At 41.3% G+C, this 25830-nt stretch overlaps 1 protein-coding gene across 1 annotated transcript; it reads left to right on the plus strand.

Moving 5' to 3' along the window:
- Nucleotides 1–1112: 1112 nt before the first annotated feature.
- LOC141108394 (protein AMBP-like) lies at nucleotides 1113–24365 on the plus strand. Its single transcript, XM_073599972.1, has 10 exons — nucleotides 1113–1333; nucleotides 6185–6327; nucleotides 7561–7637; nucleotides 11392–11505; nucleotides 16621–16722; nucleotides 18621–18658; nucleotides 18740–18824; nucleotides 20371–20538; nucleotides 21305–21478; nucleotides 24124–24365. The coding sequence occupies exons 1-10, from the start codon at nucleotides 1226–1228 to the stop codon at nucleotides 24141–24143; spliced, it is 1029 nt and encodes a 342-aa protein (XP_073456073.1). The 5' UTR covers nucleotides 1113–1225; the 3' UTR covers nucleotides 24144–24365.
- Nucleotides 24366–25830: the final 1465 nt, after the last annotated feature.

The following is a 25830-nucleotide window of genomic DNA, read 5'->3' on the forward strand; positions in this document are numbered from 1 at the left end:
TGCTTTGGCTGCACAGAGAGGCAGAGGATCTGTAGGAGGAGTTCTGTCCTCCTCTCTGCTATCAACCGCTGAGATGGCGAAAGGGGTGGGGGCTGATACAAGCCTCTCTGTGGCTGCATGGAGAAGTGCAGGATCTGGTGGAGGAGTTCTGTCCTGCTCTCTGCTGATAACTGCTGAGCTGAGACAAGGTGGGTGCAGCAATGAAGGGGGTTGCTGCAGCTGTAGGAGAGGTGCGAGGGCCAAATGAAATGGCCTGGAGGCCTGGAATCGGCCCCCAGGCCTTGTGTTTGAAACATGTGATGTATATAATAAAACAGCTAATGTGTTTTTCTACAAGTACAGTTACCCTGTACTGATTCCTGGCACTGGTGGGCACTGATTGGCGACACTTTTGGTGCTATAATGTAATCAGGGCACTGATAATCAGTGCCCTGATTACATGTTTTGTTGCCCCCTGCGAGGAGATGTTGCTGATCAGCTCTCCTCACCACACACACTGTCAGTGTGAGGCGAGGAGAGCTGATTACCGGCATCTCCATGTTTACATGTGACCGGCTGTGATGGAACACAGCTGATCACATGGTTAAAGAGCTGCGGACACGGCTCTTTACAGCAATCGGGTTGCGCCGTGTCCTAGCAACACTGCACGTCCGCAAATGCCGCACTGCATGCCCCCACGGGCCCACCCACCATCATATGACGTCGTCCCAGAACGAGAGCCGCACCGCCCCACTGTCATTTGACGGTGGGCGGGCGGCAACTAGTTAAACACCAGAAACACTCTTTAATCCTAGTCCAATAATTTCCATGCTATTACTGCACTCTTTCATTAACTTTCCATAAAAAAAAAAATGATATTCATCCATGTCAGACATGACTTTAAAAGGAATGATCTTGGCATGGACTCAGCAGCTGGAAGGTAAAAAAAAAAAAAAGTATCCTAAAACAAATTATTGATTTGCTGTCTACAAAGTGACCATCCTTCTCATCAGCCCTCTTAGTATTTACTGAGTCCTGTTCTGCTGGGATAGGAGGAGCAAATATGGGTCTCCTTTTCTAAGGGTGAATCAATATTTAGCAAGGTTGCCATTGGTGGAAATTGATGATGAAACTCTGGCCACTGGGCACAGGTCTTTGTCCGTAGTGTCCCCAGACATTAAACCTTTAAGGATCTGAAGATAGCAGTATAGTTTACCTCTGGAGTAGAGAGATTTTGACATCGAACATGAAGATGTTTCTATTTTTCCTCCCTGCCTTCCTGGCCCTAGTGACCGGCAACCCTGTTGAGACGGAGGTCTCCATTATACCACAGGAGAACTTTGATGTCACCAGGGTAACTTCCTGATTTTACTTACATGTTTTTTTGTTAATATAGAAAATAGATGATACATTGTTTGGTTACATTTCTTCCAGCTATAATTAAAGAATGTTTGTTGTATTATTGTGTGATGGTGGAAATATGGCACTTAAATGTATTGGCTTTTGTACAGTAATAAAGAACTGTATAGTTTATAATATAATCTACATTTATCCCTGTGTTATCAAAAAGGCAGTTTGAAAATTATTGTTGAACATCTTTCTATCCTCCCATAGTGGTAGCACAGCACTTCCCACAATTGGATTTTCATCATTAGGGATGAGCGGAGTAATATCAGCATATTGACTTTCCACAAAATTACAGTTTTTAGGTTCATTTAGTTTATTAGTGTTCTAGAGTTCTTTGTATTTTTATGTTTTTTGTTGTGTATTTGATGGTTATTTGTGTACAGTTCCATTATTTTCACTTTATTTTGTGACAACAAAGTACAATAATGGAGGTCATTTTTGGTACAATAACTGGTCCAGAATAGTAACAGGTACAATAGCAGGTCCAGAATAGTAACAGGTACAAAAACAGGTCCAGAATAGTAACAGGTACAATAGCAGGTCCAGTAACAGGTACAAAAACAGGTCCAGAATAGTAACAGGTACAATAGCAGGTCCTGGATAGTTGGACAGAGCTTAAGTAACCCAGGTGAGCAATTAAAAGCCCATAGCACACCTAAAATCGACCAAGAAACACCTTAAGTTCACCTTCCCTGCTGACTTCAATGCATTTCACCAGAATGGCGAAATTGTGCTTATATCTCCTGAATTTTTTATGATTTCTCCATAAGCTCTCAGTTTCACTATTCATTATGATCATTGTTTCACATTTTAATATTTTTTTTATTTCTTTTATCCATCTGTTTTCCTTCGCACAAATATGAGTTATTTTTTGTTACAAATTAAGTGCTGCGGCTTTTCTACTCGTAATAAGTGGAGTTATAAGGAGAAGCCACAGCCGTGTAAAGCCACAGCCGGGTGCCCAGTTAGAATGCTGGCGCCGTGGAGAGGAGCAGGGCTTCATACGTCCGCATCGCTGGACCGTGGAGCAGGTGAGTGTCTGATTATTAAAAGTCAGCAGCTACACTTGGGTGGATATGGGCTGGAGTTGATAACAGTCGGCCGATACGGCAGGTTCAGTATTTTAGGGATTAGGAATTATTTTTTGTGTTGTATAGAATGTAGAAAGCTGAGAACCCCTGTTTTTTTCCCACTGGGGAATTTCACCCTTCCTATGTTTTCTGGTGACCATTGTCTCTGGTATAGAGAGTGATGGGAAAGCCGAACTACTTCAGGTTTCACAGGAACAGGGGGTGAGGGAAAATCTTCCAAAGGAGACACCTGTTCTGGTGACACTGTCTAAGGCAGCCTATACATGAATCATTTTTTTTTAGTTCTACCAGCGGGTTGAAAAAAATTAAAAATGTTTTGTTTTCCCCATCCACAGATTCAACGTGAATGGGGTAATCACTCATTCTCTTCTATTGACTTCTGATGGTGGGGAGACTTCCTCTGCCATCAGAACATACTGATCAGTGTCGCTGGCTATAGCCAGCGACACTGATCAGTTGGGAAAAAACCCACAGGCTGGTAGATCAAATTCTGTACAACCAGGGTGCCCCTACATGGATCGAAATTCGGCCAGTCCCTGCTGAACCAGCTGAATTTCGATCCATGTATGGCCGGTTTAATAAAGGGATATTCTTTCCCTTTGGAGAGATCTCCTCTTACTTCTTGCCGTGTCTTTTGAAAAGAAAGTAAAGAGAAACTTCACATACACTTATATAAATATGTAGGTGACCAAGCCTCACCTACTTCTCAACAATACAATCGCACTGTCGAAGAAGTGAAGGCAGTATCCATATAGTTAGACTTTAAAGTTTATAGTTAGACTTTTAAAAAGACATTGTCACTTATCCATTTAGGGCAAATTGACAGTGTGCCCTGATAACACACCTCCCAGCTAGCTATGTATACTCACCCATGCAAGTTCCCTGTCCTCTCCCCTGCTGTGGGAGCTCATTCTGGGTAAGCTCTAGTGCTGGCGCTTACCTGGGCAATTAATGTAATTGCCCCCTAATGTTATAATGCTGCAGCCTTACCAATGGCCTGACTGATATTACACAATGGAAGCCCAACTTGGTTAGAGCAATGGAGTGAGGCTCCAGAGATAACTGAGGTGGCAAGGGTTCATACACATAGTTACATAGTTAGTTAGGTTGAAAAAAGACACAAGTCCATCTAGTTTAATCAAAAAATGCACACAAGTGAGCATTCATGGTTGGGGTGAGGCTATCATTATCGACAAAGAGAATGTGTATTTTTCTAGTTAGGAGTTATGGAGTCAGCTAATCTCCAGGATAATTTAAAGCTGCAGCTTCCTCTGCACTACAGGAGTTAAATGATCATTTTTGCTAAAGGGTACCAGGTAAGTGGACTTTTACTTACCTCATCACTCCGCTACTCTGGCAGCCATCGCTTTCTGGGACACTCTGGGCTATTGAGGGGCTCTCGGTGTGCTCACTTACAATGAAGGACTGTTGATCCTGCATCGTACACGAGGATGGTGAGAGCCCTCCCACATCCCAGGAGAATTAAAGAGCAGAGAAAAATGCTGGATACTGGGTAAGGTAAGTATAATTGTTTGATCCTCTACCACTAGCCTAAAAAAAAACATTTAATCTTTCATTTTTAAAACTGAACTCTTGGGAACAGCTGTGCCATCACCATGTACAATGCAGCATCAACACTGAGAGCCCTTTCAATAGCCCAGAGTGTTAGAAAATGTGATGGCCACCAGAGTAGTTGATGGTTGAGGTAAGTAAAAGTCCACTTTCCTGGTATTCTCAGCAAAAATAATAATTTAACACCCGTAATGCAGAGGAAGCCCCACTGCAAGGGCAGAAGCGGCTTCACAGGATCGGTCTTGCAGCTAGGAGAAAGCCTGTACAAGCAAGGAATAAGGTAAGTATTACAACTTAATCTTCTACCCCGACATTAAACAAACATTTAACCCTTGCAGTTGTGGTAACTGCAACTGTAATATTTACTGTTTCCTGGAGCTGGCCTTTAAATTCTAGGTTACCTTTTAGGGTTATGCTTAAGTTGTAAGGGTTATTTTTCAGGCATGGGTTAGGATCAAGTTATGGGTTACGGATCAGGTTAAGGGTCAGGCTTTGGGGTAAAATGTGTCCACGGTCAAATTCTTTCTTTTTGTTATAGAGTTGGGAAGGGTTAGAACCTCTGCAGGGGTTTTATTGCAGTCATGTGCCCCTGGGGGGAGTTGTACCCTCCCTTTTTGTTCAAGAGATCATTTTTACTGGGACAGAAAGTAAAGAGGAAAACAAAAACCTATAGTTGGCACCAGAACAAGAGGTGAGGGGGGATATGTTCCAAAAACAGACATCTGTTCACATCACAACTGTCAAATAGGGTATAACTTCAAATAGAAAACAAAGTAGACTCAAACGGATCTCCTTATTTGGAAAACTTTATGTCGGAACAACAGCCAAAACTTTTTATTTCACTTTGGTTAGAGCAAGCAAAGGTTAGGGCCTTTGTCTGTTTTTTATTTCAATCACTGTACCTACTGGGGAGATTTCATCCACATATCCTGTCAAAATATAAAGTAATGAGAAATATTTTAACCAGGGACACAGACAAAAACAGGGGGAGAGGTTAGAACTTCTGACTCTTTGCCAATACAGGGGGTCCCCGGGTTACAAACAAGATAGGGACTGTAGGTTTGTTCTTAAGTTGAATCTGTTTGTAAGTCGGAACATGTACATTTTTTAAGTGTAGCTCCAGCCAAAAAAAATATTTTTAAGCTTTTTGGATAGCATAGGGAAGGGTTAACACCCCTGTAATGTTTGTTTTGCTGTGTGTGCCCCTGTTCAGAAGATTTCACCTCACTTTCTGTCCCAATGACAATTGGATTTTGAAAATTTTGGGTTGTTGTGGAAACAAGCCTTGGTGGTAAAGCATCAGTGGTGGTACCTTTTCCCCATAATAGCTCTTACAGGAATGAATTTCCCTTCCTAGGGGTAGATTTCCTCTCACTTCCTGTTGTCTCCCTCCGTTTGTAAGTAGGAGTCGTTTGTAAGTCGGATGTTTGTAACTAGGGGACCCCCTGTAGTGTCATATTCAGAAATAAAAATCTGACAGTTTAGCTCCTGGCTGGAATTTGGCTTTATATGGCTGGAACGTGGTTTTAAAGTGTAACTGTCTCTAGATATGGAAATTCAAATATTTTCCTATATGTAAGAAGCAAAAAAATTGATCGAAAGCAAACCCTCAATTACCTCTGTAGTTGCTGGAACTGTGAAGCAAGTGATCCTCAAAGGTGACAGCAAAAGTGCTGCAGTCCTTGTTCAAGAATACAGCTCCAGAGGTCAGTAAAGGCTTTACTGCATAAGAATATGCAAATACTTGACCCATACCTGCCATCAGTTTTTTTTAAATACAACCTTAGTTTAGATCTAAGCAATTTTGAAATATATAAATACAGTGCATAATGGCTTATATAAATTATCTAAACTGAAGCTATGGTTACTTAAGTATTTACAATTTACATACAGCATTCTTAAGCAATAAAGTCCTTACTGACCGCTGGAGCTGCAAACAATGTGGAGAAATCCCTCCTCAAAACATTTAAACTGTATATATACAAATACATACATATCTTTTCTTTTCAGTATTGGCATGCATGATTTTCTGTACAATTATGGTTTATCTTGCAGCAGACTGTGTATAGGACAGGGGAATCATGTGGCTCAGTGTTTTGCATCTCTGATTTTATTTATCTATTTGCTCTATTCAGATATATGGCAAATGGTATGACATTGCAATTGGCTCAACATGTCCGTGGCTGAAGAAGTACAAAAGCAGTTTTGACGTGGGAACTCTGGAGCTCAGCGAAGGGCAGACAGATGATGAGGTCCAAATTGTTAACACCCGGATGAGGTAAAAACTTACATTACTATGTGTAAAGTTGCAGCCTAGTGAAAGCTAAAAGCAAGGCAGTTTTACATTTTTATTTCCTTCTTTTTACATGTATTATTTACAGTCCTTAAAAATGTCTATGTTTATATTTCCTGCATAGATAACTAACAAAAACTGGTAAAGCAGAAAAAACATGTTTTTCCATAGAAACTAGATTCTAAGATTCTATATTTTGTCTTTTTATTGCAGGTTGAGAGATGAAGCCTAAAGCTTAAGGCTTTAGGGCCGATTCACACTGCTGCGATGCCAGACATCGCATGTGATTCGCACCGCATTGCTGTGATGTCTATGCGATGCGAATTTCAGCCATACAAACTGTATGGCTGAATTTGCATCGCATTCGGACCAAACTCGTGCAGGACCTTTTTTGGTCCACACCTTAATCGGATTGCATGGGTGTTCACACCTATGCGGTCCGATTCTGCAAATTGCGCTGCATTTTTCAAACTAATTGTGGAGTGTCGTTAACTTAACATACACACCGCAATTAGTTCACATGCTGTGTGAATTTGCTGTGAATTCGCTTCGCATCTAGTGTGAACCGAGCCTCATGCACATGAGCGTAAAAAATGCCACTGCTAGGGGCATCTGGCATTTTTTTCTTTTTTTTGCCAATAAATGTAGCTGCATGTTATTTAATCTGGCCATTTATGCGCATATCTGTGCACATCGTTTAGGGGCATTAAAAAATGTCACAAATCTGTGTTGAGTGCAAGTTATTAGCATTTTTATGTGCATAACGCACCTAAATGCACAATAACGCACATGTATGCATGTAAATTTATTGCAATGGTCAGAATAAATGAACAGTCTGACCAATAGAATGCATTTATGCTGAGCACAAACACAATATGTGCGTATACAGCCAGCAGGGACTGATGTGAATGTACAAAGTATATGTTAAGTGCTGCGTAAATTGACAGCCCTATATTAGTACCTGAAATAAATAAATACATATACAACATTAGCAGCATTTTTTTCTGCCAATTTCTGGCAGAAAAAATGTGCATGGGGCCTGAGTATGGGTACCATCCTTCTCAAATCAGCAGATACCAAGCAGCAACGAAATTCTGAGGACTACAGGTTTGGCCACACTACCATCTAGTGGCAGAATAGCAAACTGTAATAATTAGTATCTTTAAAAAAAAGGACAAACTATCTGGGTACTTGCTTTTCATCTGATATTTCCTGCAGACATGGAACATGCACACAAGTCACAGGTACCTATCAGAAGACAGATGTCCCTGGGAAGTTCAACTACTACAATGCAAGTAGGTTTATCCAATTTTTTTATAAACTGTTTCAAAAGATGCAAAAAGGTCTTTAAAGCGGAACGCTATGTTGACAACACACAAATCTATCTCTCTACTGCTCACCTCACTCCTTCAGTCTCCTGTCGCATTACTATCTGACATATCAACATGGATATCACACTTCCTCAAACTCAATCTTTCTAAAACCCAAGCTCATAATTTTCCTCCAGCCCGTGCCCCCCCCCCCCCCCCCCTGACTTCTCCATCCAAAAATACAATCATCTGTCCCTTCCCTGATGCCAGGGGTGTAATCCTAGACTCTGAGCTGTTCTTTCAGCCCCAAATCCAATCACTGTCCAAATCGTTCACACTTCCACCTCTGAAACATCTCCAAAATACCCCTTTCTAACCTTTGAAACCACTAAGCAACTTATTCACTCCCTGGTCATCTCTCGCCTTGAACATAGTAACTCCCTCCTCATTGGCCTACCTCCCTGCAAGCTATCCCCTCCTTAGTCTATCATGAATGCCGCTGCCAGACTCATCCACCTTACCACCTGATCAGTGTCCGACACTCCTCTTTGCCAATCCCTCCACTGGCTCGCCATTGCCCAACGCATACAATTCAAAACACTAACAATAACACACAAAGCCATTCACAATTCTGCCCCAAACTTCATCACCAATCTTATCTCCACATATCACCCAAACCGTCCTCTCTGCTCCTCCCAAGACCTTCTGCTCTCTAGCTCTCATCTCCTCCTCCCATGCTCATCTCCAGGACTTCTCCAGAGCCTCTCCCATCCTCTGGAACTCACTACCCTAATCTGTCCTGTTATCTTCTACTCTGTCCACTTTTAGGAGATCCCTGAAAACTCATCTCTTCAGGGTGGCCTATCCTGCCTCCAGCTAACAACCGAATCTTCTTCTCCCCAACATCAGTTTATCCCTCACAGTCCCTAACTTTTGTTTCACCAGCCCCTCCCTCTTAGATTGTAAGCTCGCAGGAGCAGGGCTCCTCTAACCCTCTTGCTTTGAATTGTACTGTTGGTGTATTGTTCTTTTTTTTTTTTTTTTTTTTTTTTATTTAGTGGTATGCGACATACAATGAAACGGTAACTTCACAGAATATGTAGTGTAAACAAAGTAGCCTACACATGGACATCAGGTGTATTGTTCTTCTTTACATTGTAAAGCGCTATGCAAACTGTTGGCGCTATATAAATTCTGTATAATAATAATAACTTTAGAAAGATCCTGTCCTGCCTCTTCCCCCCTCCCTCTTACACATTTGCCCAAAAAAATTTGAAAAGTGAAAACTTTTTTTAAAAATGTGTTTTGCTTTGATAATCCTGGCCTAGGCCAGGATGATGTTATGGATCCTAGTACATGCACAGACACACTGTAGGTCTCTCGAACATACACAAGATCTCGTATGACGCCTGCTGGGTCATGTGACATGGATATTCTAGGAGCACTTTGCAAGATGTTGTGCATGTGCACATGCACCACATGGTCTATGCTGGAGAACTGGAAGAGACTAGCTGCATGTATGCACATGCAAAAGGGATTTGGCACATGTGCAGACACACCACAGGGTCTCACAGGTTCTGTAGTGATCTGGCCAGTAACATACCTCCTGTATTAAAGTGCTCCTACTCTGGAGAAAGTAGCACAGGGGACATATTTGGACAGCACAGCAGTAAATACATTAACAAATCGAAGCTGACCTCCAGCTCACACTTTATAAGCAGCAAACAGTTGTTTTCCTCTTGGTATAAAAGTTTTATATACAAAAATAAAAGCTGATCATTGTAAGCACCCATGTCAGTGCAAAATGGTTTGTTTCAACCCTCTAATGCACATATGTCAAATGCAAGGCCCGAAGGCCGAATCCGGCCCTCTAGGACTTTCTTATATGGCTCTCGCACCCAGTTTTTCAGCCAGAACGTGGCAGAGCTCCATCTAGCCACCCACATCCAGCTCTCACCCTCAGCTCATGCTGCCTACAAGGTAAGGCAGAGCCACCTACACAGGGAGGTAATAGAGCCAGTCAAGGTAGGAGAAAGAGATGCAACAAAGATTTGGGGAGGGTGGTTGGGGTTGCACGCTGTGCATAGTGCACACCTAAACCCTGCACGCTGTACACAGCAATCCTCTGAACTCTGTATGTAACGCACTCCTGAACCCTGCACTCTGTGCATACCAAAATCCTGAACTCTGTACACAGTGCACTCCTGAACCCTGCACTCTTTACGTAGCACACCCCAGATACAATCGACCCTTTGAGGGCAACCATATTGCTGATGTGGCCCACAATGAAATTGAGTTTGACACCCCTGCTCTAACGTATATATCTGCAAAAGAATTTATTCTTTTGAAAATAACAGACTTACTGAATAGATCCCCAGGTGAAAAATAGGGTAAAGAAAGCATAAAAAAGAAAATGAATCTAAGAATTGGTAAGCTGCAATAAAATATATGAACTGGCTCCAGTGAAGACCTGGTCTAATAAGACCCCTTTCACACTGGGGCAGTTTGCAGGCGTTATTGCGCTAAAAATACCGCCTGCAAACCGACCCAAAACAGCCGCTGCTATTTGTTCAGTGTGAAAGCCCGGGGGCTTTCACACTGAAGCGGTGCGCTGGCAGGAGAAGAAAAAAACTCCTGCAAGCCGCATCTTTGGAGAGGTGAAGGAGCGGTGTATTCACCGCTCCTAAACCGCTCCTGCCCATTGAAATCAATGGGACAGCGCGGCTATACCGCGGCTATAGCCGCGCTATACGAGCGGTTTTAACCCTTTTTCGGCCGCGAGCAGGGGTTAAAACCGCACCGCTAGTGGGCGAATACAGCCGCAAAAACGATGGTAAAACAGCGCTAAAAATAGCGCTGTTTTACCGCCGAAGCCCCCACCGCCCCAGTGTGAAAGGGGCTGTAGTGTCTGTTTCTTAAAAAAAAATCAGCAGCTTCAGTATCTTCTAGTACCATGTAGCTGCTAACTTTTAACTTTGTAAAAAAAATAACAAAAGTTCCTCTCTTATATGTCAGACAGACAGACAATGGAACCTAAAGTAACAAATGAGGGATATATTCATCTTTAAAATGTAAAGCTTCACATTACTTAAAGTGTTACTAAACCCAGTAGTAATATGAAAATAATTCATCCGCCCCCCCATAGTGCCCACAGCTTATAAATCTTCTTTTTACATTAAAATACTGCCACTATATACTTTTTGGATGATCTGTATACCATGGTTACACAATAAACTGCACAGTTTCTCCAGTGCTGAGAGTTAGGAGGAGATATCCACTTCAGCCTGTATACACGCCTACATGTGTGATGTCAATATCATGTGACCTGGCTAGCTCTGAGAACAAGTAAATGTTCTCTGCAGCACAAAAGACACAACTGAGCATGTGCAGGTCTGCTACCCTGCCTGTGTTAGCTGGCCTTCCCCAGATAGACAGTGCAGGAGGGGGAGGATCTGGGCATACAAGATAAAACAGCCTTTTTACACAATGCAGATGATTAACCCCTTAAGTTCCACAGTAAGTATAACAAGCATGCGATGTTGCATATACACACTGATTTTACTGTTGTGTGTTTAGTAACACTTTAAAGTTAATATGAATATCCAGAATTCTGCTTCAAACTAGAGACTGCCATTCTTCAGCTGCCACCCAGCAGTCGTGCCTTGTAGTGTCTCTGTGGCTGGAATCTGACAGATTGCCTTACGTTAATAACATATGAATAATTATTTTTCTCTTACAGAATGGGGTGCACACATCCAAAATTATGTTGTGTTCACCAATTACAATGAATATGCAACAATGCTGATGCGTAAGACAAAGCAGGGTCAGACTACCACAACAGTGAAGCTGTACGGTGAGTATGATGGCTGAGGCTGGATTTAATTTATTGAGTAGTGCAAAAGCCACTAGGTTTAGGCTTACAGATGTCACATGGAAGGTTTCCTGTTTTCCACCTAACTCAATGCGTTTGTGTATACATTATATGGCTAGCAGATCTCTTGCCAAGAACAGAAAATAACAGAGACCATCGCACTGTCTATACTCTGCTAAAATAGTGTTGGATACTTGAAGAAATGCCTACTCTATATTCTATCATATTGGAAACCTGTGTGTGAATACGATTGCTTCTGATATTAAAGTTGACCATCAATTACCCCTGAACATTATTAGCAGGTTATTGAATCATGCGCTGAAAGCTTGTTGTATGCAGAGTATACCTTCACTTTCATGGAGGATATCAAAAAAGCATGTCTCTAGCATGGAACAGGAAACAGGAGGATGCAACTACACACACTTAGGAACGAAGGTACTTCATCTAAATACATTACCATAGAATGCACATTATAACACTGCAGTGCCAGGTACTGGTATAGATAGGTATAATGCATACAGTATTGTTCACAGTATAAAGCAACTTTACATTACTTGCTGTTGTTCTTTCAACACCCCTCCTCAACAGCATGTGCTTCGTCAAATTACATTCAGCTTCTACTGGATATAATGATGACGTTCCTTCAATAAAGGCTGGGTGAGTGCTTCGGCAGTCATCTCCTCTGACAGGCAATATTGAATGTCAATAACACCTTGCTCTTGATTGTCCTTCTGTAGGTGATACTTGACGTTGATGTGTTTGGTCCTAGGATTGACCCTTTCTGATTGCGTAAGCTTTATACATCCCTAGTTGTCTTCAAAAATGGGAATTGGTTTTGACATGTTTACCCCAATGTCCACAAAAAGCTGACGAATCGCTTGACATGCGTGTGCTGCTGTAATGTACACTGCTTCAGTTGAAGCTATAGCGACAGTTTGCTTTCGACTACACCAACTTATGGTTCCTTCCCCATACCGGAAGATGAATCCACTTTTGGATTTGCGGTCCATGCAGTCACTGGCCCACTCAGCATCCACAAATCCAAAATCCACAAATTTTATGTTGCTGGTAACCGTAACTTCATCTGCATTGTTCCTTTGAGGTATTGCATCACTCTCTTCCCTTTGTTCCAGTCATGCTGACAGGGAGCTGATCCTTTCCTGTATAGTATGCCCACTGCTGCAGCTAGGTCTGGTCAGAGTGGCAACATATAGCAGCTTACTGATTGCTCTGCGATACATGTCATTGTTGGGTAGCAAGTTTTCTGATTCATTGCTCTTTTGGTAGCCTGGTTCCATAGGAGTTTTCACTTCCTTTGCATCTTGCATATGGAATTGTTCCAAGATTTTGGAGATTGTTTGAGAAGATCTTCCATGTTTTTCTTTCTCTATTTTGATTCCCAGATAACAGCTAATGTTCCCTAGTTTTTTTATTTCAAAATTTTCTTTCAGCTTGTGAACTATCGGATTACAATCCCCTTCTTGTTCAAAACGGGTTATAATGTCATCAACATAGATAAGGATGTATTTCCATCTGTCTTCTTGATTCCTGGAGTAGAGACAGGGGTCTGCTTTACTTCTTGAGAATCCCTCTCTAGTAAGCCCTTCATTCAGTTTCTCAATCCACATCCTTGCAGATTGCTCGAAACCGTAGATGCTCTTCTAAAGTTCACACACAAGGTTGTCTCCTTGCTCAAACCCTGGTGGTTGCTCCATGTAGAGGTCTTCCTTAATGTCTCCATATAGGAAAGCAGTTTTAACATCTAGGTGTTTCACTTGCATGCCCTTCTGGGCTGCAACGCTAAGAAGCGCTCTGATAGTGGAGTGTTTTACGACAAGAGCGAATGTGTAATCTTCACCGAATTATTGGGAGTAACCCTTGGCAACTAGTCTGGTTTTGTATTTGTGGATATTCCCTTCTGCATCTGACTTTACTTTGAAAGTCCACTTACTTCCTATAGTTTTGCAATTAGGAGCTCTGTGAGTGTCCAGGTTTTATTTTCTTGAAGTGACTTTAATTCTTTTGCTGCTTTTCTCCATTTATTGGCTTCATGTTTTGGCAGTTTTTCTGTCTTCTCAGGATGTTGGTTCAAATATGCTGTGTGTTTCGACAGTGTATGACAGCTTGCAGGGTGGTATCCCTTTTGTAGTCCGAGTGGACCTTCTGACTTCAGGCAGTTCAGCAGGATATGGTGGGGAACTTGATTTAGGCAATGTGAGTTCCACCTCTTGTTCTGACTCCTGCACAGGTTCGCTTTGGGCGACCTTTTCTTCTGGTATGCTTACACACTCTACTTATCATTACTGATTTTAGAGGCTACCCCTATTTTTCTTCTGGTATGCTTGGCATATTCACTTCACAGCTTTCAGGGATTGGTGTTTCTGATGATGGGCTCTCATCAAAATAAACACTATGGCTTATTGTCACTTTGTCAGTCTTTGGGTGTAGGATTCTGTAACCCTTAATTTGTTCGCTGTAACCTACTAGAATGCCCTCTATGGCTCTGTTCTCTAGCTTAGATCACTTTTCACTTGGAATATAGGCATATGCTTTACATCCAAACACTCTGATGTGCCCTATGCAAGGCTTTGATCCATGCCACATTTTGAATGGAGTATTTTTAATGGCTCTTGAGGATAGTCTGTTCTGTAGGTAGGTTGCAGTCATGACTGTTTCTCCTCAGTACTTGTGAGGCAGGTTGGCATCCGACAACATGCACCTGGCCATTTTTATAAGATTGCGGTTTTTCCTTTCTGCTACACCGTTTTGTTCAGGAGTGTATGGTGTGGTTGTCTGGTGTACTATTGCTTGTCTCTTCAGATGTGAGGTAATTTCTTTGCTTATGTATTCTCCCCCATTGTTGGTGCATATTATTCCTGGTTTGCGTTGGAATTTGTTGCTAGATATAGCAACGAACTATTGAAGTTTCTCTGATGTTTCGTTCATGTGTTTCATCAGATAAGTAGTTGTGTACCTGGTATAATCATCAATGAAAGTCAGTAGATATCTGTTCCCACCTGACGTGGGAGTTTTCATTGGACCACATACGTCACTGTGTATGAACTGTGGGGGGTGGGTAGTTTTTATTTGAGATGCCTGTGGAAGAGGAGCATGTGCGGCTTTTGCTTCTATACAGCATATGCATTTCATGAACACTTTGCAAGGCGCTATTGTCAAAATCTTCTGATAAATCTCTCTTTATAATGTTCTGTATAGCTTCTGGACTTCTGTGCCCCAGCCGCCTGTGCCATAAGTGAATACACTAGCTGTGTAGGTCATTAGAGACTATATTGGCTTGCTGGTCTGTGGGGGTGAGCCTGTATAGGTGATCATCCAGTTTTCCTTTTGCGAGGAATCGCTTATTGTGAATTGAGCATTCATCACCCTGGAATTTAACTGTAAGACCTTTGTTTGCAAGACTTTTCACTGATAGAAGGCTGCATTCTAGTTCTAGAACATATAGCACTTTCTTTACAAGGATACAGCGGTGACCCCCTGTGGTGTAATGCAGTTCAGGAATCCCTGGCCTTTACCTTCTGAAGTGATGCTTTTCCTGTTTGCTAGGAAAACTTTGTCTTTTGCACTGTAATCAATGTTTGTGAAGAAGGTCTCATCGCTAGTCATGTGGCTTGTCACACCTGAGTCTATGGCTATGGCATGGCTTGCCGCTCTGTCACTTTAAAGGTGCCACTCCATGACGTGTCTGCAGTTTCCTTTGTGGCTGCTTTGACTCTTTCTTTTGTGGATAGCTCTAGCTTTTGCTGCTCGGCTTTCCAAATAGAACAGTCCTTTTGTAAGTCACCAGTCCTTTTACAGCAAAAACAGGGTCTGCTTTCTTTGTTGTGCTTTGTGCCTTTCTACATCTTAAGAGCTTTGTCATCATGGTGCGTATTTTTCTTTCCTTCTGTTATATTAAGCAAATAATTTCCCTTTGATATATTCCAGTGTCAGTTCCTGCTCGGGTCTGTTTTCTAAAGCGTTAATAAGAGCAGGATATGTCTCTGGAAGACTGCAGAGGAGCAGGGCAACAATATATTTATCTTTGATGTCCACTCCGATGGCGTGTAGCTGCTCTATGATCTCTAGCATTGCTTTCATGTGGTTATACATTTTCTGGCCTTCTGCTAGTCTCATCTTATACAGCTTTCTTAGCAAAAGCAGTTTGCTGTTTAGAATTGAATGCTCATGCAGCTTTTGTAATGAAGTCTACATACCTTTGACTGTTTTCTCTGTTCTCATGTGGATAATCTGGTCATCTTCCACTAGCAAGCTTATAGTCACTTTTTCTTGTCTATCTTTCCTATCTCAGTCCCCTGTCTCTCTGTCTGTGGGTCTGTCTGTATTCAGCACTTGTCACAAGTCATCCTTGTCTAGAATCATTTCTAGTTTAAACTTTTACAGCTGGTAATTGGCATTGTTCAGCTTTGCAATTGCAAACTTCACATCTGAACTGCTTGCCATCTTTCAGTAGCTTGCATACAGTACTCGCAGACTTTCAAAATTATTTTACCAGTGCCTGGGTGCTGCTGGGGTACTGCTGGGTTTGCTGGCTGTGCCTGGGCCTATAACCTATTAGCAGGTTATTGAATCATGCGCTGGAAGCTTGTTGTATGCAGAGTATACCTTTACTTTCATGGAGGATATCAAAGCATGCCTCTATCATGGAACAGGAAACAGGAATATACAACTACACACACTTAGGAACGAAGTTACTTCCTCTAAATACATTACCATAGAATACACATTATAACACCGCAGTGCCACCTACTGGTATAGATAGGTATAATGCATACAGTATTGTTCATAGTATAAAGCAACTTTACATTACTTGTTGTTCCTTCAACACACGTCTCTAATATCATATGATTGATTGCATTGGTTGATTGTCAGGTTGGGTGTAGCTACCCTATGACCACAGTAGCAACATTAGCTTCTTATTTCCTCACGGATGGAGAATGAAGTCAAAGGTTCTCTGAATTCTGGAAAGGACTGCACAATATCATGGCAGTAAATCAGTTAATAAAACTATCCACTATGGCTCCATGGTACAAATATTATATTTTTGAAACCTGTAAATTACTTTTCACCTAAATTTAGGACGCACCCCGGAGCTGAGGCAAGATCTGATTGAAGACTTCAAGCAGTTTGCTTTGGAGCAAGGACTTACAGAAGACTCCATCTTCCTTCTTCAAAACAAAGGTACAGCCTAACCAATGCTTCCATATGCATTTCAGTTCAGCTGCATTTAACATATGGGTACAAAGACTTGGATATCTGTGCTCAGAGTACAGAGCAATGGTGCTTAACCTTTCTGAACAGAGGCCCCCAAACAGAATTCAGAGATCAGAATTGCTGGACCTGTCATTGTAATATATGAGAGAGCATAACCTGGTGCTTCAAGGGGGAAATATGGCAAGTTCTCTAAGGAACATGAGAAGATACGCCAATTTATTATACTTAGGTCTTTGTGATTTCTGAAATGGAGTTGAGACCTGCAGGTGGTGCACTTCAAACTACCTCATCTTGTGGCCCAAAGTGTACCCCAGAAACTCAAAAATATGCTTGCCAAAAACTTCAATAGAAGGATTATGACACCAGTAATAGTATTTGCTAACAATCTGGATACCCCCAAAATTGATCGTATGACACCTCTTGGATCCTTTACTTACAGATTGCATGAATTTTGTGTGTGATCTTCCCTTTAAGGCCTGGTTCACACCTATGCAATTTTAAGTGCATTTTCAGTTTTGTAGAAATGCACTACAGTCCATTTAACATGATTACCTATGGGTCAAGTTCACATCTGTGCGTTTTCCACCGGTGCACTTTTGGAAAGGATCGGGCCTTTTTTTTTCCCGCAGCAGGTTGTTCCATAGACTTCAATGGAAACACAGCGAAAATGCATCAAAAATGCAGTGCTTGTGTTTTTGATGCATTTCTGCTGCATTTCTGCTGGATTTTCCTGCAAGACAACAGACATCAAAAAATGCATGTGAAAAATGCACCCGGAAAAAGCATCAACCACAACCTGCATAGGTGTGAACCAGGCAGTAGCATTACTAAGGATGTCTACTATGGATTATTAAGTATGTCTTCCCAGAGCTCTATAAATAAGATGAAAACTGGATGCTGCACTACCCAATGAGTTGCATGCTTTCTAGACTAGAAAACAACACACTGGAACCTAATTAATTCAGCCAACTCATAGATTTGCATTGTGAGGAGGATCAATAAGGCTGGGTTTACACTGACGCGAATTGGATGCGGGTTTCTCCACATCCAATTTGCATGACAGTAGACTGTGACCGGTTCTCAATGGAGCTGATTCACACATCTCCAGTGCGGCTGCGGAGGCGAATTGCACAGGAGTCCTGTACATCTTTGGTTCTGTTTCAGGTCTGAATTTTAGGCAAAAATTTGGGCCCTATTCGTCCCAGAGTGCCGGTTTACACCAGCGTGATGCGGGAACCAGCGCAATTTCAGTGCCGGTTCCCGCATCGCATAGAACTTGCAGGCAGTTCACACTGCTCTAAGTGAACCGCTGCGGGTGTCAATAGAAAGTTAATGACACCCCCAGATCAGTTTGCATATCACAGTGCGAACTGTAAATTCGGTCAGGAATCGGATCGCATGGGTGTGAACACCCATGCGATCCAATTCTGGTGCGGACAAAAAAAAAGGTCCTGCACAAGTTTGGTCCGAATGTGATGCAAATTCAGCCATACAACCTGTATGGCTGAATTTGCACAAATTTGCACAGCATAGACATCACATGTGATGTGCACCGGCAAGCGGGGCAAATCACATGCGATGTCTGACATTGGAACTGGTACTGAAACGGAGCACAGGGAAAGCACCGGACCACTGCTGCAAGCTGCATTCGGCATAAGTGTGAACCCAGCCTAAAGCACAGCCATTTTGAAGCACTGCACAGCATAAAGCAGTGCATGTGTGATACAAAGAAGCAAGGTTTTTAAAAAATGAATGCACATTGATTAGATTATTTACATCACGCTAATCTCTATTCCATATACTGTATACCTACCTAATGATGAGGCTACATTCCCTGCAAGGACTAATGTTGTGTTTCTACACAGGTGAATGTACTCCAGGGGACCTTGAGGTGAAACACGAGGTAAGGAACACCAAAGAAGCTCATCTTTACCTAGTTATGGTCACCTGGTCAATTCTATCTTGTAAATGTATTTTCTTTTAGCGGAGAGCTGCACGTGCAGTGGCCACTGAAGAGGAAGAAGGCTCTGGAGGCATGGACAACAGCCCATTTACCAAGAACAAAGCTGGTGCGTGCAACCCTTAGGCGGCCGTTTATACAGAGAAATATGTCTTCAGATTTTAAAGGGGACCTGTTGTGCATTTTCTAAGCATATCAGCTATGTTTTGTCAGTTTAGAAATATTTTGGCATATTATTTCATATACCCTGTCTTAGGGAACAGAGTGCACACACATCTGTAGACCAGACAAGACAATCTGCATCCTAGCTGAACAACAGCTGTGAGCATTTTCCCAGTTTATGCTGACATTAGCTTGTTAAAGCAGCTTCCAGCAGTCTTTTGCCAGCATTCAACAAGCTTTAGTACTGTGCAAACCTTTCTAGAGGGCAGTTCACATAGGAGCGTGTGCGTTCCCAAGCAGTCTGTTTTGACAGCCCACTCATTTAAATGGGCTGCAAAACACACTGGAATGCTGAAAAAGTAGTGCAAGCACTACTGTTTTAGAATGTACTGCACCAAGTTGCATGGTACTGAGGTTTTGTGCAATTTTGTGGCTGGAAATGCACTGCGTTTGTGAAATGCAGTTGGGGTGCCATTAACAGGAAACGCGCACAGATCGTGCTTTTCCCACACCGTGTTTTGGTGTGAACCAGCCCTTAGTGCCTTCTGAAGCTTAATAACTGTTTCTGTATACAAGAACAAATGGAGCTAATAAGGGTGGGATTAAAGTTTAACTAAAGGCAACATTTTTTAGCTTTATATAGAGTGCAGAGGGATTGGAACACCTGTCAGGTTTTTACTGCTGTCTGTGTCCTCATTAGAGAGATTCACCCTCTCTATTTGTCCTGTGTAGTGTTATTACTGAGACTGAAAGGGAAAGGAAATCCTAAACTTTGGGTTGACACCAGAACAGGAATAGAGGGGAAATCTTCCAATGGGGACACCAGTTCTGGTGACCCTCATGACAACTAGGGACTCCTTTATTTTGGAGGAATTTCCTCTCACTTCCTGTTTTGACTATGGGACAGGAAGTGAAGGGAAATCTCCCAATGGCTAAAAAAAAAAAAACAACTAACAGGGGTATAACCTTTGCTTACTTTACCCAAAATGCCTTTAGTTCTACTTTAACAAAGCCCTTAAGATATCTTAAAATCATAATTTTTTTTTAAACTACCTTCCCTACTTATCCCTTTAGAACATATTTCTGTAAGATTGCAAGAAAGTAATTTTCTAGTCTTGATAGTGTATTGTAGGTTCTAATTACTATCCATGTTCCCACTGGGGACTTTTTTCCTCACCCCTCCCTCAAGGGTGAAGAAAACAGGAAGTGAAGGGAAATTTCCAGCAACAAAAGCACGTATAGTATAACATGGTAGGGTTAGAACAGCTTTTTTATGCTCTGTCCCAACGGTGTAGACTTTTCCTTCCTTCCTTCCCATTCAGGTGACATTTGTCAGATTGGACAGTAAATGAGGAGAAATCTCCGACGCGAAGCCAAAGACAGAAAAAAAAAAGAACATTATCAACATTGTCCAAAACTAACAGAATATTTTGGCTGGAGTTTCACTTAAAGTGCAAGGCTCTGATTCCTAACCCTCTCTTTTCTTCTATTAGGATCCTGCCATATGCCTCCCGCTGCTGGTCCTTGTTTGGGATCCAATGATCGCTTTTTCTACAACGCTTCATCCATGGCCTGTGAGAAGTTCAAATATGGCGGTTGCCTGGGAAACCCTAACAATTTTTTTACCGAACGGGAATGCCTCCAGACATGCAGAACTGAGGGTTGGTATGGGCTGGAGAAGCCACTTCAATATCAGTAAAATGTCCTGTAACACAACCTAACTATGGTAGACACAGAGGCAATACATTAAGGGTCTGTACTGACAGGCTTTTGTCAATGGCAACAGCTTAATATTTGTTTTCGATGCTTCTGAGATCATTCAATTAATTCACAGGTGCATTTGACCTCCTTCTGGCTAAGACTAAGCTAAGGTTCGGGCCAAATTCGATGCAACCTTATTGAACAGGAAGCTGTCAAATGCCAGCAGGCCACTAATCAGCTGTGGCTATGGGATTGACTCGCAATCACACATAAAGGGGAGGGATGCTAGTGTCATCTTCGACCTAATATGTTTACATGGCCATATTTGGTTGATGACATTGTTCAAATAAGGCAGTGTGGTCATATTAGGTTAATGAAACACAAGAAAGCAATAATGGGCATTCCAATGCTGATAATCAAGCTCTAAGATGTACACAAGGCATACATCCTTCCTTTTGAGTTGCTATTGAGTTCTGCATACAACAGGATTTTTTCAACAGAGGTGTAAAAAAAAAAAAGATTACCCTTTACATGTTCAAAAAGAGAATACAAAATATTAATATTCATTGTTGGCTGTTGATGAGGCTGAGGTGAAGCAAAATAGAGTAAAGATGAAACAGATACTTCCTTCATCCTTGCCTAAAAAAAATGACTGAGCTCAGGTTTGATTGGCTGCAGTGGCTCCCCTGTCTGTCTACCAATCTGATATGCTCTTCTCTCTTGCAGCCGCTTGCCGGTTACCCATTGCAAAAGGCCCATGCAAACTGTCTGAAACCCGATGGGCGTTCGACTCAGACCAAGGCAAATGCATAATTTTCCATTATGGAGGCTGTAAAGGAAACGGCAATCACTTCTACACAGAGAAAGAGTGTAAGGAGTACTGCGGGGTTCCCACAGGAGGTAAGTGCACAGAAAATGGAAATGTATATGAGCTTTCTATATCAGACACATTTTATCAATTGACTTGTACAAAGTCCTCCTTAACTATTACTGAATACATATTTGTTCTGATTTTTTGGTCAACTGATGTTTTATTACTCTCTCAGAAGAGTGAGTACACTGTAACTAAGGCAGCAATGCTCACATATATTGTATAAGAATACATCATTTTCTGACTTTACTTATTTTGGACTGTGATTGTGAAGTATCAAGTTTTACTTCAAGTAAACCTGCTAATCAGTTTAAACTTTCAAAAGGTCCACCTACCAACTAAATGCATGCATGTGCATATTTAATATCGGACTTTATGTTAGTCACAAGGGCGATTACACGTGATGTATGAAAGTATTTTATATTATTTTACTTTCCTGAAAAAGGGGGTGCCTGAAACCCATGAAATTGTTTTTATTTGCAACTAGTAAAGGGATGAATTTTTCATTATTCTAATCCCGGTGTTCCTCACACACCTCTACTCATTTTTCCTAGGGTGGTGGGTGTAAATGCTTTAGCAATATACAAAACCATTTTTTTTTAATTTCTATTGGAATACATTAAAAATATACAAACTACTATGGCATCTAATTACACTGTAATGTGGTTAGGTGACATTGTTTACAGGCACCACATCACTGGGTAGATATTCTCATAACAAGGGATATTTTAGGGGGATTTTAACGGTGCCAAAAAAGAACAAGAAAATATTTTGTAATAAAAAATTCTCACATTTTATTGGTACATCATTAAAAGTTTAACACATTAAAATCCAACAGCTTGTTTTTTACATGGTCAAAAATGGTGTATTCACAGGTAGTCGTGATGTGATATCTATTCCCAACATGTTTTGCCACTTGGGGCTTCTTCAGGGACCTTGGAAACCACTGTTAGTATAGTTACCCGTGTGCCCCTTGGTATCACTAACAATGCCACCTGCACAGTGCAGGGGGAGAGGCGCCTCGTGGCAACAGGAGATACACCAAGACCAGGGCAGTATGTTGCTAATGAAAGTTTGACCAAGGGCACCTGAATTTTATACCAAAGGCCATGTCCAGTGTGGATAAGCTTTAGAGTGTAGGTATATCCTAGAGCTGCACGATTAATCGTTAAGAATCGAAATCGCAATCTTTTTTTCCTTTCCCGATCTTCAAAACAGCATGTCACGATCTTTCTAACAAGTGCACAGAGTTCTCACAGCTGGAAAAAAAAATCCAGGCAGCCTTCCAAGTTTTGTTACAACACAGGGATAAGTAGAAACAAAGTATCTTTTCGTTCTTAGAACTCCAGTAGATGTGGATGAGGGAAGTTTAATCATTTAAAGACCAAACCTTTTCTGACATTTGTTGCTTATAAGTAAAAATCATTATTTTCTGCTAGAAAATTACTTAAAGCACCCAAACGTTTTTTTTTTTTTTTTTTTAGCAGAGACCCGAGAGAATAAAATGGTGGTTGTTGCAATATTTTATGTCCCACCGTATTTGCGCAGCGGTTTTTCAAACGCAATATTTTTTGAAAAAATACACTTTAATTAATTTAAAAAAAACTGAACAGTAAAGTTAGCCCAATTTTTTTGTATAATGTGAAAGAATATGTTACACCGCGAGAATCGTGATCTTTATTCTAAGCAAAAAAATTGTGATTCTCATTTTAGCCAGAATCGTGCAGCTCTAGTATATCCTGAAGGCTGCTCTCGTGGCTCCAGCCTGTTGGATTTTAATGTGTTGAATTTTTAATGATGAACCAATAAAATTGGAGAATTTTTTATAACAAATTATTTTCTTGTTCTTTGTTGGCACTGTTAAAATCCCACAAAAAATATCCCTTGTTATGTGAATACTATAACATCTACTGACACCATTTGGACATGATTTTCACAGATAAACTTCAAGTACATACATTCAAATAGTTGTTGTCAACTTACAAGATATAGAGGGCCTTGAATGCAGCTCCAGATGTCTCCAAATGGTGTGTGAGTAAAGCTGGCCATACATGGGTCAGATTTTTTATTCAACCAGCGCGTTGAACAAAAAATAATTGAATCCGATTCCCCCATCGTTACATTCGAGTTGGATGGGGGAATCCTCACTGTGTCTTTGTATTCTGACAGCGGAGAGACTTCCCCACCATTAGAATACACAGATCAGTGCAGCAATGTATAACCTGCAGCGCTGAATGAACGGCTTTTTTTCCAGCAGGGTAGTTGAACAGAAGTTGATTGGTTGATCGACTTTTGTTCAACCACAGTGGCCATACATGGATCAAAATTCTGCTGGTCCCTGCTGAACCAGCCAAATTTCGATCCATGTATGGCCAGCTTAGGTAAGTAATGCCACTGGGGACTTACTGGAAGAAATGGCCAGAGACTTAAGTCATGCTGTAGTGGACAGTCAGAGACTGGGGAGTGGGACCTGTTACATGAAGCTGACAGATCATTGTTACTAAAGGACCCTTTATAAATTAATGATCCCATGACTGATGGGGCTTGTTGGCTGCACTTCAAACACAAAAGGGTCGTATGTGGCCACAGGTTGGACACCAAGTGTGTACATACACAAAAAACATTTTCCGAAACATACAATGGCTTTCTCAAGCAAAAATGTTTGTCTTTTCAGATGAAGAAGAATTCCTGTAAAGAAGAATCAATACCTGGAAGGTGCCTCTGCTTTACATCCCATGAGTTCCTTTTGTGCAATATGATCTATCCATACAGGACATCTGCAAATGAATGAGACTTTTATGAATCTGAAGAATACTAATAGATAAATAAGAAGGCAGACTCCGCCTATAACTAAAGTATCACCCTTGGGTACACTGATCACCAAGAGCATCATTTAATAAATTTTGGATAAACCTTCCCAGTAATCTAAAGATCTTTTTTTTTTTTTTGACAATACCATGACCACCTAATTTTTGAGTCAACCTGTCTACTTAAGTCACAATACATCTTAATCGGTATTCCTCAGACTGCCAATGGTGTATTGGCAGTCACTGTATACTTCTCTCTCATGTACTGTTATAGTAATAAAGTAAAAACTAGTTTAGACTCTCTTGATGATAAATAAAAGAGGACCTGTAATTTACAAGAAACCGTATTGCAAATTTATGCTTGCACAAACTCAGCATACAAATAAAGCCATGTTATACTGAGTGTGCATTACCTTTACCATTAGTGCCTTCTGTATTCACATTTTATATATCAGCTGTAGCTATCATCATGTAGACATTCAATGTACCATTTACTGATACAATGCCTAGACACTGCACGTCTGACAACCATTATAAAACTTGGAGACATTTCCAGTGTGCAGCACAGACTGTGGTTTGACTCTGTAATGTCAAACAATGTTTAGTGTAATAACTCTTGCCATGGAATTTCATACACAGGGGTGTAGGCAGGGGATTTTGCTGACATTGATCATGAAAGGTATGAATGAAAGTAACAATGCAATACGTTTTTACGCCCCAAATCACCCGGGTAGTTATTAGCTTTGTGCCTTAAATCCTCTTGCAAATGATTCTGGAATGAGCAAAATCTTCATTGAAATATGGCAGTCACTAATCACAAAGTGTACCATAGATGCATGGTACTTAACAAGGAGTAGTGAATTCTATGGAGGCAATTCTTGTTTGTAGATTTAAGATTCTCATTCAATAGTAGCTATATAAGAACACAAAATCTATTAGAAATAAAGGCAAAAAATAAATAGTGCAATTACATTTTCTATGCAATAGATTTGTTGTAAAAGTCAAACTTTCCCAAAAGAAATACTAGGACAGTTGTTGCTGAGCTCCTCAAAATACTAGATGCTTGGCTGTTCTGGGTATGCAATGCAAAGCACTGAAATCAGTGGGTCGCATGACAGCCAGGCAGCTGGCTTTTGCAGAATGAGATGTCAGCAATGGAAGCCTCCATGTTTGTGTTAGTAAAGTGATTAGATAACAGATAACATTTAATCATTGGGGCTGATTTACTAAAGGCAACTAGCCTGTTCACTATGCGAATGTAGTTGCACTCTACAAAGAAATTTGCTCCAAAGCTTAGTAAACAGTCAATTTGCCTTAAGGCTGCTTTCACACTGGGGCGGTGGGGGCGTCGGTGGTAAAACATCGCTATTCTTAGCGGTGTTTTACCGTGGTATTTGGCCGCTAGCGGTTTTAACCCCCCGCTGGCGGCCGAAAAAGGGTTAAAACCACTTGTATAGCGCGGCTATAGCCACGGTATTGCCGCACTGTCCCATTGATTTCAATGGGCAGGAGCGGTTTAGGAGCGGTGAATACACCGCTCCTTCACCGCTCCAAAGATGTGGCTTGCAGGAGAT

Source organism: Aquarana catesbeiana, linkage group LG09, assembly GCF_042186555.1.
Source record: "Aquarana catesbeiana isolate 2022-GZ linkage group LG09, ASM4218655v1, whole genome shotgun sequence".
NCBI lineage: Eukaryota > Metazoa > Chordata > Amphibia > Anura > Ranidae > Aquarana > Aquarana catesbeiana.